The 19179-nt window shown below is 38.9% G+C and overlaps 1 protein-coding gene across 9 annotated transcripts in view; it reads left to right on the plus strand.

Moving 5' to 3' along the window:
* Window positions 1-2199: 2199 nt before the first annotated feature.
* The window catches only part of LOC131682581 (myb-like protein AA), a 79598-nt gene continuing 62618 nt past the window's right edge, over window positions 2200-19179 (plus strand). For 3 of the 9 annotated variants that reach the window (XM_058964171.1, XM_058964176.1, XM_058964178.1), the window contains exon 1: window positions 2200-3163. In XM_058964171.1, coding sequence (XP_058820154.1) covers window positions 3050-3163 — 114 coding nt within the window. In that variant the 5' untranslated portion in view covers window positions 2200-3049. The remainder of the gene's footprint in view (window positions 3164-19179) is intronic. The other 6 variants (XM_058964179.1, XM_058964181.1, XM_058964174.1 and 3 more) reach the window with 5 other exon arrangements.

A 19179-nucleotide genomic window follows, 5' to 3' on the forward strand; every position in this document is an offset into this window, starting at 1 on the left:
GACCATAATATGACCAAAGAGGAGACTTCTGAAATCCATGTTGAAGAACATTTGTAGTTCGAATTTGTTGAATTCGACGAGCAATATGTTGACAAATCTAAGAGACATATCACAGCTAAATAATGATAATAAGAGTGTACTTGCTAAATTCCTAGAATCGCCTGAAACACTCACACGAACAGGAACATCACGATTCAAGCGACGTAGTCCTGCTGTTTTAACATTCCGCCGAACAGTTGAATACCACAAGGCGAAAACTGAAGAAAAAAGGAAAGTAAAGGAAGAGAAACAAAGAAAAACTGAGCTTAGAAAGAATAACAAGAAACCACCTCGCAAACAAAAGAATTAAAAATTAATATTTAGTACAAGAAGATTCCTGACGAACTTTGAACCTTGATTTATCATCCGCTTGAGGATGCGTTACTCCATAATACTATAACAGATGAATTGTTACACAAAATATATTATTGTTAACTCTATTGCATAACATTTAATGGTGCTTTGTTAAGCCTGCAGTAACCTAATTGTACCGAAAGTTTCTCTATTTCTCAAAATGATAGAACTAAAAAAATACTTCATGCAGTCAGCCTTCCATATTAAGATTAATGTTCCATTTTTGATAGGCAGTCACTGATTTGCTTATGTTCTTCTTTCATGCATTAAATATATTGCAAAAAGAACGAGTCAGTAGGTCAGTTTAGTAGAAAAAACTTCACTGTCACATTCAGTGTGTCCAAAATATGCTTGGAACACTGTCCTAATTAGTTTGGAAGGGTGTGAAATGTGAAAAATTCATGCTGTGAAGAAATGTTATTTTCGAGTTTATGTCAATGTATAAAACATCCATTGGCAGTTTTCTTTCAAGAACAATAGTTTTGGAGCAGACTCGTGCATGTATTGCATTAAAAAACAGGCAAGCAAACATTTTTTGACGTTCACGTAATTTCACTTCCTCTAGGGGTCCAAAATTGGTTGGTTACCCTAGTCACCAAATATTTTTATTTTTGGAATTCACTCCAAAGTAAAACCACAGATAACAGACGTTTAGGCTAGAACAAAATTTCTTCAAAAACCCGTGTAAACTTTCAAATTAATAAACGTTGGAAATCCGTGTTTCACTATTGCCATCTGCGCAACTGTTTGCTACACGTGTTTGACAGCCGCACTCTAACTGCATTGTATCGATCACTGCGCCATCTGCAAACGTTTGCCAAACGTGTTTCAGACGTCTAATTTATTCGGAATTTCAGTAGCGGGTATTTACACACGATTCAAATCGAGCCTAAACGTCTGTTATCTGTGGTAAAACTTTGTGTATCTCGTCAATGCAGGGGCTATTTACTTCGGCCAATCTGGTGCATGCATAGGGATGTAGTAAACAATGTTGCTAGCTGTCGTTTCTAGAACCAATATGGCTGATCGTCGATTTCGAGGATCGTATCATCTGAGAATAAAAGCTCCTTGATTCATATATTGCAAATATCATTCCGTCGGCAACTATCCTCCACAGATAAGAGTGCTAACGGCCTATCTCGTATGAAGCTGATGTCAGATGATCATGGTTCGGATCACATAAAATTAATTTAAAAAATCTGAAGGAATTGAAATTTTGTGGTGATGTTAATGTTGTACAGCAATGAAGCATTTTAACGCATTCTACGAACGACTCATTTAAGAACTTTACATCATTTGAAGCGTCGTGGTTACTTGGGTGGTATTTGAGATACCTGACGTTTAAAATATGCGCACTGAGATTTCGCTTTTTTGTACTACCGCCCTTCCCTTAAGCCCAGAAGCTGTTTGTTTTCTCCCAATACGCCGTGTAAACGATTTGTTTTCCTCCCAATTTAAACGTAAAAACGGCACAATACCAACGTACCTGGGTAAGTCTATAGTGCCATAACTATTTCGGTAATTTCAAAATCTCTATATGAAATCACCGGACAATTTACCAAATTTTATATACGATCCTAATGAGTTTTCCAACAAATTGTTTTCCTGTAAATTAAAACGACCAAAGTAATTGCCTTTTTCTAATTATAATTTTATTCAAAACGTTGCATCTCTTTAATTTTGTCTCTTTAAGTTCGCAGTGGCCACCTCTCTTCAACCCTTGGCTCCGGGTCTAATTTACTGCAGTGGTGTTAGTGCGATATACGTAATGCTGCCAGTTTTGGTGTGGTGTTGAATTTGCTCGCATTAAAAACGATTCAGTCACACAAGTCAGCAGAGCAAAGGAGAAAAATTATTGTACAGATACGTAAATAGCGAAAAGGAGATCGAGGAAGGTTTTTTCACGAACCAGTGAAAATTTTCAGATTTTGTGGATATTTCTTCGCGATTTTATTCGACCGTTTTGCTGATAAAAGTTGAAAGAATCGATTTCCGGTAAAATTTGCGATCCCGCATTGGGGTTTCACGGGTTTTCGAGCGGAAGAAATAGTGCAAAAGTGAGCGACTGGCTGGCGGATGGCAGTGTAGAAAATTTTCTGTGAAGTTATTTTTCCTTGTCCATTCGCCGTTCCCGTTCTTCTATATCGTTAGTGGTTTACGGGAGTCGGAGAGGGTGGATTTTTCTGCCAAAGAAAAATAAAATAATAAAACGGTGCAGCTTCTTGCAACTTATGCCATTCGTTTCGCTCATAAAGTGGAAACCGCGCTGCGGGATGCGAAGAAAAGTGCGTTTCTCAAGATAAAGTGCGTTTCTAGTTGGCATTAAAGTTTGGAGAAAATTCCGAGAAAAACAGTACATGAACGGGTGTTGGTGGTAGTGGGAGGTTAATTTTCCTGCTAATCATTGATTTTGCACCAAAATAAAGAATATTTTCTTCCTATTGGATTAAACTGCTGTTAAGCTGGTGTTTCAAGACAGTGTGTGTGTGCATTGTAGGTATAATGTATTAGAGGAATCAGCCGTAGTTCCTATAAGAACGTGTGTTGAATTTTTGACGGATTTCGCATCCGGTAAACAAGCAGGTTTTGATAGCAAAGGATAGGTCTTGTGGAATAGATACCAAAAGAAGTAACAGTAGCAGAGCTAGACAGCGCCATGGCGAATCCGAGGAAATTCAGCGAGAAAATCGCCTTGCACAACCAGAAACAAGCAGAGGAGACGGCCGAATTCGAGAGAATCATGCGGGAAGTTTCGGATGTCACGTCCAAGGTAAGATAACCGTTCGGAGAGATGCGGATCTACCACAAATTGGTAGGTAGGATATTGTGTATGAGCGAATGATACATTGTATGAGCGTTATTCGGCAAGCTCCCAGCCGTAGAGAGTGAGGAAACAGCTATGAATTTTCGTTTTAATATTTTGGTGGGTAATGGGGTAATTAGATACCTATTTATGCAGCGTAAAATAGCGACTGTAGGATTGTAAGCTAAGAGGTACGGTATAGAACTTCCTCGCTGAAAAGTTGTTCTTTTGCTTCTCTTTTTACGTATTATTCTGTCCTAAAAATATGTGTGTTGAATATCAAAAAATGAGCAACAAAGCAGTGTCTTGGCGACGAAGATCCACGTTTCCAGGTTGGTATACACCAACCGAAAAAATTATGCGGATATCTCGATTACCCAAACCGCAAAATTGAATAGAAGACAATTCTTGAGCGTTTTTTTTTTTTCAAAAAGACATCTACAATGAGTGACTCTGTTTACTTTCTCTTTCGATTTTTATGGCCTCACTATACTGCCCATAACAGCATAAGAGTCCCATGTTGAAAAACAGCAAGCCGAGAAAAACGCTGTTCAAGATTGTCCCATCCATTGAGCCAAATGGATGGGACAACCATGTTTTGGTATTTTTTTTTTGATATTTTCTGAACAAACCCGGTAATCTTATTTGTGTAGTGTGATTCAGTGGTGATACAGAATACAATCCAACGGATAACTCATTTTCGACAAAAATCCACATGGGACTCTTATGTGTCTATGGGCAGTATACATAAACGCAAACAGCAAGCCGAGAAAAATGCTGTTCAAGATTTATATTTTTCATTGTGCCTTATGGATGAGACAACCATGTTTTGGTATTTTTTTCGATATTTTCTGAACAAACCTGGTAATCTTATTTGTGCATTATGATTCAGTGGTGATGCAGAATACAATCCAACGGATATCTCATTTTCGACAAAAATCCATATGGGACTCTTATGCTTATATGGGCAGTATAGCACTTTTCACTTATTTTACAGTACAGATCGAAAGACGGTGGTTTTGACTAGCATATTATGCAAAGAGTTGAGGAATAAATGTTATGGCGACCGAATTATTAACAGAAGAGAAAGTAAAGAGAGTCACTCATTGTAGATATGTCGTTTTGAATAAAAGGCGTATTACTATTTGATAGATTGCTCAATATATGATGAATGAATGAATACATGAAATTTTGATCAAAGTGGACTATCTTTGTTAAGCCCTCGGTGAAAAAAAACGTGAACTCGATGCGCAACAAATTGTTTTTTTTTCAATATCTCACTTAGTACATAGAAATTGATGAAACTGGAACTAGACGATACATACATTAATATGCTTAGCGAATCTATGCACAATTATTCGATGTAATTGAATCAATTACAATTCCCCGATAATTTTAAATATTGAACGGTGAAATATGTTCGCAGTGGATAATTTATTTGTTCACCGGGAGTGTAAACGCGACGATGGGCGGAATTGATGCGGAGTGGTGAATATAAATGTCATCGCTGTTCACGGTGAACGTTCGCCTTCGAATACCAGATTTCATTCTGACAAACTGTAAACTGCCAGTTGAGCGTGACATCGTTGTGCGGTGATGAAACTGTTCACGACATCCTCCACCGTGAACAATGGAAGGTATTCAACACATGTTCACGATCATTTTCACCGAGAGTCTAAATAATGTTGAACGTATTTGAATATGTATTACGTCATTCGGACATCATAGAGTTACCAGTTTATATTTGCTGTGTGACCACACTCTTCAACCCGTAACCGGAAGTCCGATCAATTAAAACTTCAATAGCGTCTTATGGGAGCATTTTACCGTTAATTTGAAACTGAGTGCAAATGCAAATCGGTTCAGCCATCTCTGAGAAAATTGAGTGACTTTATTTGACACACACATACATACACACAGACATTTTGCGATCTCGACGAACTGAATCGAATGAGATATGATACTCGGCCCTCCGGGCCTCGGTTGCATAATCGATTTGTGGAGTGATTGCATAGCCTTTCTTTATATGAGAAAGGCAAAACGTAAGACAGTTCGTTGGTAGCACTATCGAAGATAGAAAAAATAAATTGAATTAAAACATGTTCAAGGTTGACGATGTAATGGCCCATTCCCTGAAGCGTGGCAGGGGTTTGCGGTGGACACTCTCTAAGCCGAACCGCTCAACTAAAATTCAAAAACTAAAAAGATTATACTGAAGAAAAATGTATTGTGGTGTACTTGAATGGATCAATTTCCCAATATTTTTTTTCTAACAAAAAAAAGTTGACCAAAAAATTGAGTCTTTCGGTGTTCAAAATTTTAAACAAAAACCCATTGCAAAAAAAATCGAAATTTTTTGATGAAAGATTACCCGATTAAGAATACGAAAATGTAAATACCAACAATGCAATGAATCGATGAAAATCGGACAAATAGTTTTTGAGATATCACGTTCACTGCAACGGTACTTCTAAAAGAACCAGTGCGCTGCAAACGGCTGTAATTTAAAATCTAGTAATCGAATCTGGATAAAATTTGTTTTCAAAAGTATCTACATTCAGAATATTCAATAATTTTCTTTCAATTTTTTTAGTTCCAACTTTGTATACCCCTTACGATAGTTATTGCATTAGGCCTCGATGATGGTGCATCCAGGAGACCGAAAGGTTTATGAATATTTTTTTACGTTTTGTTTTTTCTTACTCTGCATCCGCTCATAATAACCATTAGCCTGTGCACGCTGGCGTGGCCGACTGGTGGGTCGACGTAGATTTTGGCTTTTACTGTAGGCCGTGTTTGCAAACATTGTTCCACAGGTTAATGGCGGTATTGGTGGACACGGCTCGCAGTGGGGGTCATTTTGTGTAATTTTATCGGTCGGCATCATCATCGTGTATAGGCTTATTAAAGAAATGTAAAGGGTGAAACCTATTAGTGTTAATTGTAGTTTTTAGTACTAGTATACCAGTGCTATGTGCTAGTCGTATGTCTATTAGACTGGCTCAATTTTTGACTTTAGCTCCACCATGCTCTACTGATTCCTTTTATGGCCCTTAGTAATTGTGCAAATTTTGGTACCGATCGGTTGTGTCTACGGACCCCCCAAAAATTTCGGAAGTTTCTATGGAAATTAGTATGAAAAATCGGTTAAAATCGAATTTCACAAAACTTTCTTTCAAAGATTGTAGATTAATTGCAATCGATTGAGTTATAAATATGTATATGTTATCGCTTTGAATTTAAAGTTATAGACTGAATAAAGGTTTGCACCGCTACTTGTCACTTTTACGTTGATAATCCTTTGATAATGCGACAAAACCTGCAACAGGCATGTTGGTCCATGCTTAGTCGTCGCAAAGCAAGCTGTTTACGCCTTCAATCCTTCAATGTTCGGTGACGTTCAGCGTGGAATAACTTAGTTACAAATTGCGCGTCATTTTTTTTCTCGACGGCATATTGTTAGGCACTAAAAGTAGTATTTGTGGTATTCTTTACGAACAAAAAAAAGACGCAGATCACTTTTTTTTTCAATTTTTCGAATCGAAAAAAAAAAATCGCGTACGATCTGCTTTTTAAGACGATTTTATTGCTGGTTAGTTCGTTGAAATCGGTCAATTAGGTCGCCTGTAGCAATTTTTAAAAATAAACTGGCTAAAAACTTCAAATGTCAATATTATGGCCAATCTTTTTTTTCGCAAAACCCACCTGGATCTGGTTTTGCAATGGTAAACACTATAAAAAATTGGATCTCCCATGGAAAATGCGATATCACCTAATTTGGGTGGCCCACTTGAGAAATTTTGACTCACCTATAAATTTGCAATCGCGGTCTCAGGCATTAACCCGCCGCTCGCGCGATCATGAATCGGTCATGCCCGGAAGCCTTAATTCTCGATCCTAGCACCCTGGACTCATGCTTTCGGTTGGACCAATAAAAGAATGACCGGGAACTCTAGTGATATAGGGAAACTGACTCTCGTGTAGCATATCTATCATGCACCAAAAATTTATTATCAGAATACACGCGAATATGCGAATGGCCACACGATTATAAAATCGAATTTATGCACGCGAAGTTAAATACACGCTACCGCAAGCGACAAACACGTTAACATTCAAATCCTTAGCAAATTCTCCCTTCTCGCAGGTTGATGGGATCGACAGTATTGTAAGCATCATCAAACCACAATAGATTCAATAGAGTTATCTAAATATAAGGACTTTTGAGTTTCTATTTGTACCATGTTCTACTACTAGAGGTTTTTTAGTTCTCATGTTAATAATCCACCAATCATTATGACTACTCAGGACTTGATTTATATAAGAAGCCCGCTTCAAAATACTGATTACAATACGCCTCGATAGTGGTGTATCGAGGAGGCCGGAAGGGCTGATGTGAGCCTTTTGTCTGTTCTATACCTTTCCTCTATTTACCAGCTCATAACCAACAATCAACCTGTAATCAATAGGTAATTGAGAAAGGATGTGCTATGTGTGGTGGTTGGCTCGCTAATCTATTACGTCTCTCATATATTGTCTTTTATTTCTTTTTTTCGAGTCCTATACTGCCATTCTACACCCGCCTTCAGCTGGGTCAGAAAAGATGGTGATAGTGAACGTCTTAACGCTCACACATTATCAAACGCGGTCTCAAGCGGGAACCTACAAAAATGCCCACGCGCACGCGATAACGAATCGGTCACGTCAGGAAGTCTATCTTTGATCCTAGAAGCCTAGGTCCATGCCTTCAGCTGGACCAATTAAGAAAATGCGCTCATACCTATTAGACAACACGTCTCATGGCGACATGATCGGGAACCCTAGCGACATAAGGAAACCCACTCTCTGCCAGAATCTGAACCGCGCACCAAAAATTTAATATCATGGTTCCCGCGACCATTCAAGAACACACGCAAATGTGTTACAAAATCACGTCAGCATACAAACGTTAGAGCCCTTCGCGATTTTCCAAGCAACCTGCGCCCACGAACTCGTAAACATGATAACACCCCGGTGATAAGGTGAACGTCTCAGCGCTCATAAACTTACCAACGCGATCTCAAGCGTCAATCTACCAACTCCAGCGCTTGCGCCATCATGAATCGGCATCGTCCGGAAGTCTCTATCCTCGGTACCGACAGTTTAGGTCCATGTTAATTAATAAAAAAAATAAAATTGAAAAATTAAGAAAGAAAAAATAACTCATGTCCACTAGACAAAACGTTCCATGGCGACATGACAGGGAACTCTAGTGATATGGGGTAACTCACTCCCTGTCAGAATGTGATCAGTATACCGAAAACTAAATATCAGAATGACGGTCCGCGAATATGTGAATGGCCGCAGGCTTTCAAAATCGAATTTATGCACCTTCTTTACCCTTCATTATATCAACTTAGGTCCATATATTCAGTTGGACCAATCAAAAAATAAAGCTTATATCCACTGGACCACACGTTCTACGGCGACATGACTGGGACTCTAGTGATATGGAAGAGTCTACATTCTTCTAGAATCTGAACCGTACACGAAAAATTAAGTATCATATCCACGGTTAGCACACGCGACATACAAACGCACACGCGATCGAACACGTTAACGTACAAATGCTCGAGCCCTTCGCGATGATACACGCGATGGCGAAGTCCCTACGCTCGCACATACCTGAACCGTACAATGAATATCACGTTCAGAATCACGGGCCGCTACAATTGCCCAAAGCAGTGTTTTATTGGGCACCCTTGCCTGTCTTGTCTGCAATTGTAGTGTGTGATTCTCACGGGGAGCCCTTCCGAGAACCTAGCTCTACAGCTCCAGTAGGACAACTCTCGAAAAAAAGAATGTCGATTTTAAGGAAATTCAATGTAAATTTTGCTCCTTTGATAGGTTATCTAGCAGGAGGATAGAAGCTAAGGTGTTTAATGTTAGTTAAGTCTTACCTGTCATTAAGGTTAGTCCAAAACATTATTTATTGTTTTATACATTCTCCATTAACATTAGTTTATTATACACTATTTCTTTCTAAAAAGAAAAATTACAATTTTTAGCATATAACCCAAGAATATTTTTGATTACGAACAAAATGTTTACTTACAACTCAGTGCATACCCGCCTTTGATTCGCGCGATAAGAAACTGAGAATGAGCTGAGTTTGAGTATGTTTTGGTGGTAAAGTAGTCGTAGTATACAAAATGTGCTCTCTTCTGTCTCTCTACTCGCTAGTCCCTCCTATTGCTGCTGTTGTGTATTTATAAATATAACATGTTTTGTGTTTTTCTTTCGTTACGGCGCAGCACATCGTTTGTATTGGTGTACCGTTCGCATTTGTATGCATTAGACATCATTCATCAGATGTGCGTGGATTGATATTTATTGAAATACAGAACATAGTGTTATATTTTTAATTTGTACCGCTGATAAATACTGATAGTGGCGCATATTTCTCTTGTCTGCTGTTTATATATTTTTTCTTTTACTTTCTGACGACACGTAGCGTAAGCTGAAATCGAATTTGAGCAAACGCAAAATATCGGCGCAGAAGGATTTAGCACAATTGGCGACATTGTTCGTGCAGTGGTACCATGAGGGTAAACATTAGTTGTTATTTACTCTAAGCACACTTTTAGTTTCCGGCGTTATTTTCTATGGGTAATTTTTATGGACGTGTGAAGATGACTTCGATTTCAAGACACCCGATAGAACCGATGAATTTGATTCAACAACTCTATAGTCGTTCCACTTTTATTTTCTACTGAGTTTAACAATAATTTTTTTTTACTTGACATATAATCATGTTTTTCTAAAAAAAAATATTCATTGAAAAAAATCTGGTTCATTATATTTAAATTTATTTTTATTCTAATGAAAAGTCAATAATGCTTTCCGTCAGGAGAAATAAAAAACGATTGAATTCAAAAACAAACATTTTTGTTCTAAATTTTTATGCGCATAGTCCTGCGAGCTAGCGATAGACAAACACCACGATAGACGGAATGAGCTATTCGTTCAACCCTTTTTTTTGCAGATCCAACACGATGACAAGCAACTTGCGGTGCTTGTCTGCTGGCTAGTTTTGAGATTTGTGTTCTTGCCTTCGTCATTAGATTCGATAGTCATGGCAGAGGGCACGTTTTTCTGCCTCAACGAATACTTGCTGAGATTAGCCATTCAATACTGAAGTTGTTTTGCATGAACGTGTGTGCACTGAAGTGGTTCGACTAGCGTCCTATTTTCCCATACACACTAATTTGGCCACGAGCACCGACAGAATGTGAGATTCGAAGATGATTGTATTTGGCATTGCCTCAGCCGTTTCTGGCGGCGCTCCTTCTCAGTCACAAACCGGTGCGTATTTGGATTTTGAACCCCCCGTGGAAGGAGCGGTGACGACGTGTTGGCGCGCCGCGAACGGCCATTGGCTAGTGAAACATTATACCGATTGCATTTTCTTCGCGTGTGTCGTGTCGAGCCTTAATTCTGTTCTTTTTTTCGTTTCCTGTTTGGTGGGATTTAGAAACTGTTGAATAGCTTTGAGCGCTAGGGTGATTTTGCCTATTTTAATCCTATTAGGCAGGGTGTCATGCTATTTCATAGATTACTTGGCTTGCAATCGATGTATTACGCTTTAATCAGTATCAATATCATTACTTCGTTCCCAAAAAGCAGTATATTAATGGAACTAGTTTGGATTCTGTATTATGCTTTTCGTTTGTTATATGTTCACCAATCGATAAAACGCCAGGGTCGTCTAAAGGTCAAATAACAAGATTATTTCGGGATGAATGAGGGACCGCACACCCGTTAACATACAAAGGCTCTAGATCTGCGAGATATTACAGTCCTGGTCAGTAACTCGAGCATGCAATTGTAACTATATACGAAAAAATTACACCCACGATCTGGCAAACAAAAAACGAGTGGTCAAGTGAATGTTCTAACTTCTATACAATTTATAAACGCCGTCTAAAGTGCTATTATACAAACGCGCTTTCCCACGCAATTATGAATCGATCACGTCCTCTACCCCTGGTCCTAGTACCTTAGGTCCATGCCTTCAGTTAATACTTGCGAGCCATGCACTCAAAACTAAACATCAGACTCGCGGTCCGCGCGAATGGTCAAGAATATATGCGAATATGCAAATGACAACACGGTTATACAATCGAGTTTATACACACGATGTATGTAGTATCACTGTCACACACCACATATAAACGCCAAAGCGATCAAACACGTTAACAGACAATCGCTCGAATCCTTCGCTATCATCCTCGAACACCTAGGCTCGTGTTCTCCCAAACATGAAAAAGTCCCGGTGATTTAGTGAACGTTTTAGCAGTTCTAAACTTATAAACGTGGTCCTACACGCGAACCCACCAACGTTCGTGCTCGCGCGATCATGTGTCGGTCACGTTCAAAAGTAGCTACCCTCGGTCATAGCACACTATACAACACGTTCCATGGCAACATGATCGGGATCTCCAGTGATATGGTGGAACTCATTCTCTTCTAGCATCTGAACCGTACACCGAAAAATAATTGTTAAATTCACGGTGCGCGCCATTATTCAAACAGGCGAATGGCCACACGTTTATAAAATCGATTTTTTACACGCGAAGTTACATACACGCTAGCACACGCGACATACAAACGCCCGTGCGATCCAACGTTAATATACAAACACAGCCGTAGCGTGGTCTTCTGGCACCCTTGGCGGAGTCTCAGTCTTGCGCCCTTTGAGGCATTTGTCTAACTGATCTAACCAGAGAGTAATTCTATCAATATAAAGCGCCAAAAACTTTATAGTTTCGTGAAATTTTAGATATACGTTCGATGCAGATTTGTCTCTAATATCATTCAGTAAGGCGTTTAAAGGTTACCGATGGAGCATTTTTCGGAAGATCTTGTGAAATAAGTTGACGCTACTTGAAGATGATGGACGGAGGATCTTTCCGCAATACGGGATGTGTGGGTCGGTTTATTCAACTGATGATTTATTAGGGAATTCTACCCGCTTCTATTACACAACAGTTCGAAGATTTTAATTGAATATTTGTCCCTTCACCAACCGTTCGGTATATTCACAGAACAACGTTATTTTCAAAAGAATAAGTATCCAGTAAAAATACAGAAAACGTGATGTTCAAAAGATTCGACCGACGTTCGTTCGTGTTTCACTGTCGCTCATTTCATGTAAATTCAGCCACAAATCTATGTATTCGTGACATTAGTTGTCGCTAGGTATTTGGAGGCATCGGAAGGAGTATTTATTCCAGACTATATTAGGATGCCAATAGCTTGTATGGAAGGAAAATAACCATCGAATTTTATAACTATACGCATTTCAAAAGTATTAGTACCTTGAAAAGTCTATACAAAATTTCAACTTAATCAAATAGTCAAACGTTTAACGGTCAAAGTGTAAAAATGTGAACACAGTGAAAACACACCAAGCACCCTTTGAGTATTCGTCTAATACGTATTTTTGATTATTAGATTTGAATCACCAGTCCAAGTGCCATCGTCGTGATTTCGTTTATGTCTTTTATGTTCATGCCCTCTCGCAAAGTTGAGATCGACGTCACCTATTCGAGTTTGCCTTGCGTGGATCTACTGAAGAACTTAGTTAGCAATTTAAAGGACCCCTTGCACTAAAGAGCAAAGATTTTGAATAGGAGTCGCACTAGACAGGACAAAATGGTGTACCCTTTCAAACTCGTGTCAAGTAACCTTTAGTCCATGTGGGGACATCTTTTATTGTTGGAATTATAGGCAAATCCTTGCAAAAGCTTAAATTTTTCTCTTGAGTGGTCACCACATATATTAGCTCGAGCAGACTCTGACTCAAAGCCGAAGTTAACAGTTCCTTGATCTTATAAACTTGAGATAAGTCGAGGAGTTTTCGGCGCTTCCAGAAACACCAAAAATCTCATGTGACATTTCAACCAGAGATTCAACTTAGTGCGAAACTCGAAAGTGGGTAGTGCGAAACTTTGTGATATTGCGGAACTATACCCGGCATCGAGTAGGCTTCAATTATTACGGTACGCCGTATTAAGTTTAGAGTCATGTTCTATAAGAAATGTATCTCTTATTACTAGCTTCTCCCTGGTGCAAATACACAAACAATCATTTTTCGAGTTTAAAACGATAAACAGTTTATTGTTGCTAGTTGTTAATGAGGAGGCGCATAATTTCACGAATTAATTGTTTTTGTTGAAACTAAATGCTAAATACTCGAAAACTCACATTTTGAGAGATTTTAGTTACGGGATTACATTGTAACGTGCTCCGGTGGGGGTCAATTTAATTTATAATTTATTTCTCACTCAAACAACGCAACAGGTACCTAACACATTAAAACGCCTAACAGTCTTCAACCAAAGTACTCAGCTTTAGCGCCATCCTATATCAATAGAATGCCAAGTCTCAATATTGTTTTGCCCAGCTGCTAGCGGCCAGTCGTTAGTTCGGGCAGCAGATACAAGAAAACTATTAGAACCTCGAACATCGTTATTCATTTGATAAGGTTCAACGTGATGTTCGGAAAGAAAACAAATCTGCTCTAAGCGTCATAAATACATTACAACATACCTTTTGTTATTTTTCAAAAAAATTAGATTTTTTTATTACTTTATTGGAAAGTTCAACTCCTTGAGAATGTTTTTTCAAATTTTTATAGAGATCTGAGAAATAGATCGAAAGCTTCCTCGGCATGATACTGTATCTTGATGTGGTCCGAGTGCTTTTCCACCTAATCAGTATTTCTGGGATTATATCACATAGAAACTTGGGATACGATTATTTTCTTTTTAGTTTAGCTAAATTGTGATCAAATTTAGTACTTAACTCGGCGACCTTTATTACCCGCTTATGCCATGGTCAAATAATATACAATGTGGGTTTAGGGCCAAGTTCTCTTTGGAGGCACCCTTTTTTATTGATATATTTTAAATTAGATCCATGCTAACACTCACTAACACAATAAATTGCTTATTCTCTCATATACACTCACAATCTCTCTCATTCCAAACGGACAAATGTAGCCTGAGCCATAATACAAACCTGGTCACAAACGTGAACGCCCGCGATCTGGCCAACATTTAAACACCCTGGTAATTAAGTGAACATATTAGCACGTAAAAATTAGCTAACGCGGTCTCAAGTATGAACCCACCGCTCGCGCAAAGATGAATCGGTCACGTCCGGAAGTCTCTACCCTTGGTCTTAGCAGCCCACACTAATGCCCTCAGTTGGACCAATAGAAAAAAAAGCTATACAACTCGTTCTGGGGCGACTGGGACTCTAGTGAAATGGGAGAACCCACTTTCTTCTAGCATCTGAACTATAGACTAAAAATTAGGAATATTCACGGACCGTGGGCGATCATTCAAGAACACGCAAACAGGATGATGGCCGCTGGCTCATAAAAGTAATACATACTAGCACACGCGACGAACACGTCAATATACAAACGCTCGAGTCGTTCCCGATCATCCGCGCACACTAGGGCATTGCAAAAAAAACTTTTTTTTGAATTCTCAAAGGCCCCCCCTCTCATATTGTGACAAATGTCAAAGTAAGGTCAGATGCCAAATTTCACAAAAGACCCCCGCCCACTTCGCTTGAAATTTTTTGAAATTGATATTATGGGAAAATATGGAGGAAAAATACATTAAATGCTATAACTTTTGAAGTAGCAATCAGAAAATTACAATTTATACCTCTTTTGGAAGGAAATAATCTTAGTATTTGAATGGAGGTATTTATGTTTCCAGAAAAATACGGGAAAGTGGGGAATTAGGTCAATTTGGCCCCAAAATCCCCTATTTTTAATAATTTTTCTGCTCCGTGATGCATATCATACATATTTTGTATTTTTTTTAATGTGAAAAAATCTCGAAAATCGATCGGAGCCTTTTTGGCCTTTGTCCGAATACGAGAAGTTGGGGTTATATAGCCTTTTGTCATTAATATTAAACTTCATTATTTTCTCGTGAATATATCTCTATTATTCTTCACTCAATTTTCATAAACTATACCTTGTTGAACGTGGAAAATCCTTAGGATTATAACAAAAATAGATTCGTTACCAGTAAAATTCAGGAACATCAAATTATCTGACATATAGTGTCGATTTCACATTTTTATCATAAAATCGCACATATTAACTTCATTTAACAACAAAATACTTATTTAATGTACTACTTTTAGTGTAAAATATGCTTAGGGATCACATGAGAAAAGTTTCATTCCTGGAAAAATAGGGGAAGTTGAGGTATTAGGACAAATAATGAAAAAAATGAAATTTATAGAGTAAATATCAAAAAGTTTGATATTTCTGAATTTTACCTTTAACGTTTTTATTTTTGTTTTATTCCTCAGAATTTTACACGTTCAACAAGTTACATTTTGTAAAATTTGATTGAAGAATAATAGAGTTATATGCATGAGAAAATGATAAAATTTAATATGAATGACAAAAAGCCCTATAACCCCAACTTCTCGTATTCTGACTAAGGTCAAAAGGGTTCCGATCGATTTCTGAGATTTTTTCACATTAGGAAAACTACAAAATATGTATGATTTGCATTACGGAACAGAAAACTCATTGAAAATAGGGGATTTTGGGTCCAAAATGACCCAGTTCCCCACTTTCCCGTATTTTCCTAGAAACAAAAATATCTCCATTCAAATACTAAGATTATGTCCTTTCAAAAGAGGTATAAATTGTAATTTCCTGATTGCTACTTCAAAAGTTATAGCATTTAATGTATTTTTCCTCCATATTTTCCCATACTACCAATTTCAAAAAATTTCAAGCGAAGTGGGCGGGGGTCTAAAATTGTCCAAATGATGTGAAATTTGGCATCTGACCTTACTTTGACATTTGTCACAATATGAGAGGGGGGGCCTTTGAGAATTCAAAAAAAAAATTTTTTTTGCAATGCCCTAGCGCACACCCACGCCCACGATCTCGTAAACGAGATAACATCCCGGTGACTATATGAATGGTTTAGCACTTATAAATTCACAAACGCAGTCTCAGGTGTGAACCTCCAAATGCTCGTGTTCGTGCGATTATCAACCGGTTTCGTCCGGAAGTCCCTCTTCTCGGCCCTAGTAGCATACATCCAATGCCTTCAGACGAATTAAAAAGATGACGCTCATATCCACTAAACAACACGTTTCATGGCAACATAAATATCAAAATTATACACGCGAAGTCATATACACGCGACAAATAAACATACAAATGCTTGAGCCTTTCGCGATCATCCACGCAACCTACACTCGCGTTCTCTCAGATATGATAACGTCCCAGTAATAATATGAACGCATCAGTCCTCATAAACATTCAAACGCGGTCTGAAGCGTGAGCCTACAATCTCCCGTTCTCGCGCGATCATGAATCGGTCTCGTCCGGAAGTCTCTATTCTTGATACCAGAAGTCTAGGTCCATGCCTTCAATTGAACAAATTAAAAAGAAAGCTCTCATATCCACTGGACAACACATGGCAACATGACCGGAAACTCACTCCCTGTCAGAATGTGAACTGTACGCCGAAAACTAAATATCAGAATGGTGGTCCGCGTGACCATCCAAGAACGCACGCGAATATGTGACCACACAGTAACAAAATCTAATTTATACACGGGAAGTCACATGCACGCTAGCACACGCGTCAAACACGTTAATATACAAACGCTTAAGCCTTCACGATTAACCACGCACGCCTACGCCAGCGATCGCGCAAAGTTGATAACACCACGTTAATAAGGTAAATATTTTGGCACTTACGAAGTTTCAAACGCGAACCTACAAACGTCCGTGTTCGCGTGTTCATGAATCAGTCACGTCCGGAAATCGTTACTTTTCGTTTTAGCAACATAGGTGCATACATTCAGTTGGACCAATCGAAAAATAAAGCTCATATCCAATAGACAAGTAAGATCGTTTCGTGGTCTTCGAGACTTTGTTTCTTTGTTAAATTTCCTGTGAAAGCCACATATTGATTTATTTTTCGGAAGTAATGAGCGACTTCGGGAGGAATTGTTTTGTGAAAGTTAACCTTCCCATACAAAATTTCATGTAAACTTTAAACAGTGGGCGCAAAAATAAAGTTTCAGGGATCCAGCTAAGAGTTTGCATAGTTGTTCTAGGACCCAAATGGTACCTAAAAAGTTGCTCGGAGCTGGAATCGAATTTTTGTCCCACCCTAATACTCATATACTAAGAGAATTTTTCGAGTTTTGGGATTTTTGTTAATCTATTGGTCTTCAATCGTGATCACCGCAATCCTCTTAAATAAAAAAAGTTTCAGGGAAAATGCCATAACTCCGCCAATTATCAATATATTTTTATAAATTTATGCTTGTTTATTTCATTGAAAAATGTGCTACCAAAATACTACAAGTTTGATGTAATGCAATCATTGCTTTATGCCTTTACGTAAATTCAAACCGTCTTGACATTTTTTCTCGCTAAAGGTATGTAACCCCTTAATAGCATATTGATTGGGTGGCTGTTCGGCCATCTATGGGAGCTGTCCATCAATGTCAGCTTCTTTCTCCGAACAGCCTAGATAAGCCGTGTAGTGTCGGTAGTGGTTGTTTCAACCGGCTAAGAATTACACTACGGACTACCTGTTCCGGTGGTAACACCAAACAGGGAACCCCAATTCCATAGTGTCATGCGACCCGTGCTATGGGTAAAATTGTTGAGGGGGTTTAAAATATTCTCAATGGCGAACGGAGCCTGGGAAGAGCCGGGCGAACTCCCCAGTAACTGGCTGTGGTCCACTAGGAGGTTGATAACTCTATTATCTTTCTCCGGACAAAACCAGCCTAGAGGCCGCGTGGCATCCAGCGGGTTGAAGTATGTCAGTTATGGAAATAACTGTCAAATTCATTCCCAAAGGTGGCCGCGTCACTTATGAGGAGGCAAAGAGCTTTAGACCGATCAGTCTGACCTCCTTCCTTCTCAAATAAGTGGAACGTTTAATCGACCACTACATTCGGGATGGTAGCTTGGGCGAGCACCCGCTGCATGCAATGCAACATGCATATCAGCGGGGGAAGTCTACTACCACCCTGTTACACAATGTTGTCTACAACATTGAAAAAGCTTTTTCACAAAAGCAATCAAGTTTAGGAGTTTTTCTCGATATTGAAGGTGCTTTTGACAACGTGTCTTTCGAATCCATTTTGGAAGCAGCACGAGATCATGGAGTACCTTCATATATCACGAACTGGATACACGCAATGCTTAGCAACCGACATCTGTGCTCATCGGTAAGACAAGTAGAGATGAGGAAACTGAGTGTCTGCGGATGTCCTCAAGGTGGTGTGCTGTCACCACTTCTATGGAACCTTGTCGCCGATAGCTTGTTGAGAAAACTAAATGAGCTTGGGTTTCCGACGTATGGTTTCGCCGATAATTGTCATATGGTGATAACCGGTATTTGCATTGGCACACTTTTTGATTTGATGCAACAAGCCTGATGTGTTGTTGAGCGGTGGTGTCTTCATGTTGGACCATCAGTTAATCCAAATAAAACCTCAATGGTGCTTTTCACGCAACGAAGGATTACAACCGGAGCTCGTCCATTGCAGTTTTTTGACTCTGAAATTATTGTCGAAGATCAAGTTAAGTACGTTGGGGTAATTCTCGACTCAAAACTTAATTGGACAGCTCACATCGATTTCAGGATCAAGAAAGCTTGCATGGCCTTTGGCCAATGTAGACGGGCTTTCGGCAAATCTTGGGGACTCAAACCCATGTACATTCAGTGGATCCACACAACAATTGTTAGACCAATACTGGCATAAGGGTGCCTTGTTTGGTGGCAGAAGGGAGAAGTCATGACAATCCAATCAAAGTTAAACCATCTTCAGAGAATGGTCTTGATGGCGATGACTGGTGCGTTCTCGACAACACCTACTGCTGCTCTCGAGGCACTCTCGAGTGTTTCTGAAACAAG

The sequence above is a fragment of the Topomyia yanbarensis genome, chromosome 2, assembly GCF_030247195.1.
Source record: "Topomyia yanbarensis strain Yona2022 chromosome 2, ASM3024719v1, whole genome shotgun sequence".
Lineage (NCBI taxonomy): Eukaryota > Metazoa > Arthropoda > Insecta > Diptera > Culicidae > Topomyia > Topomyia yanbarensis.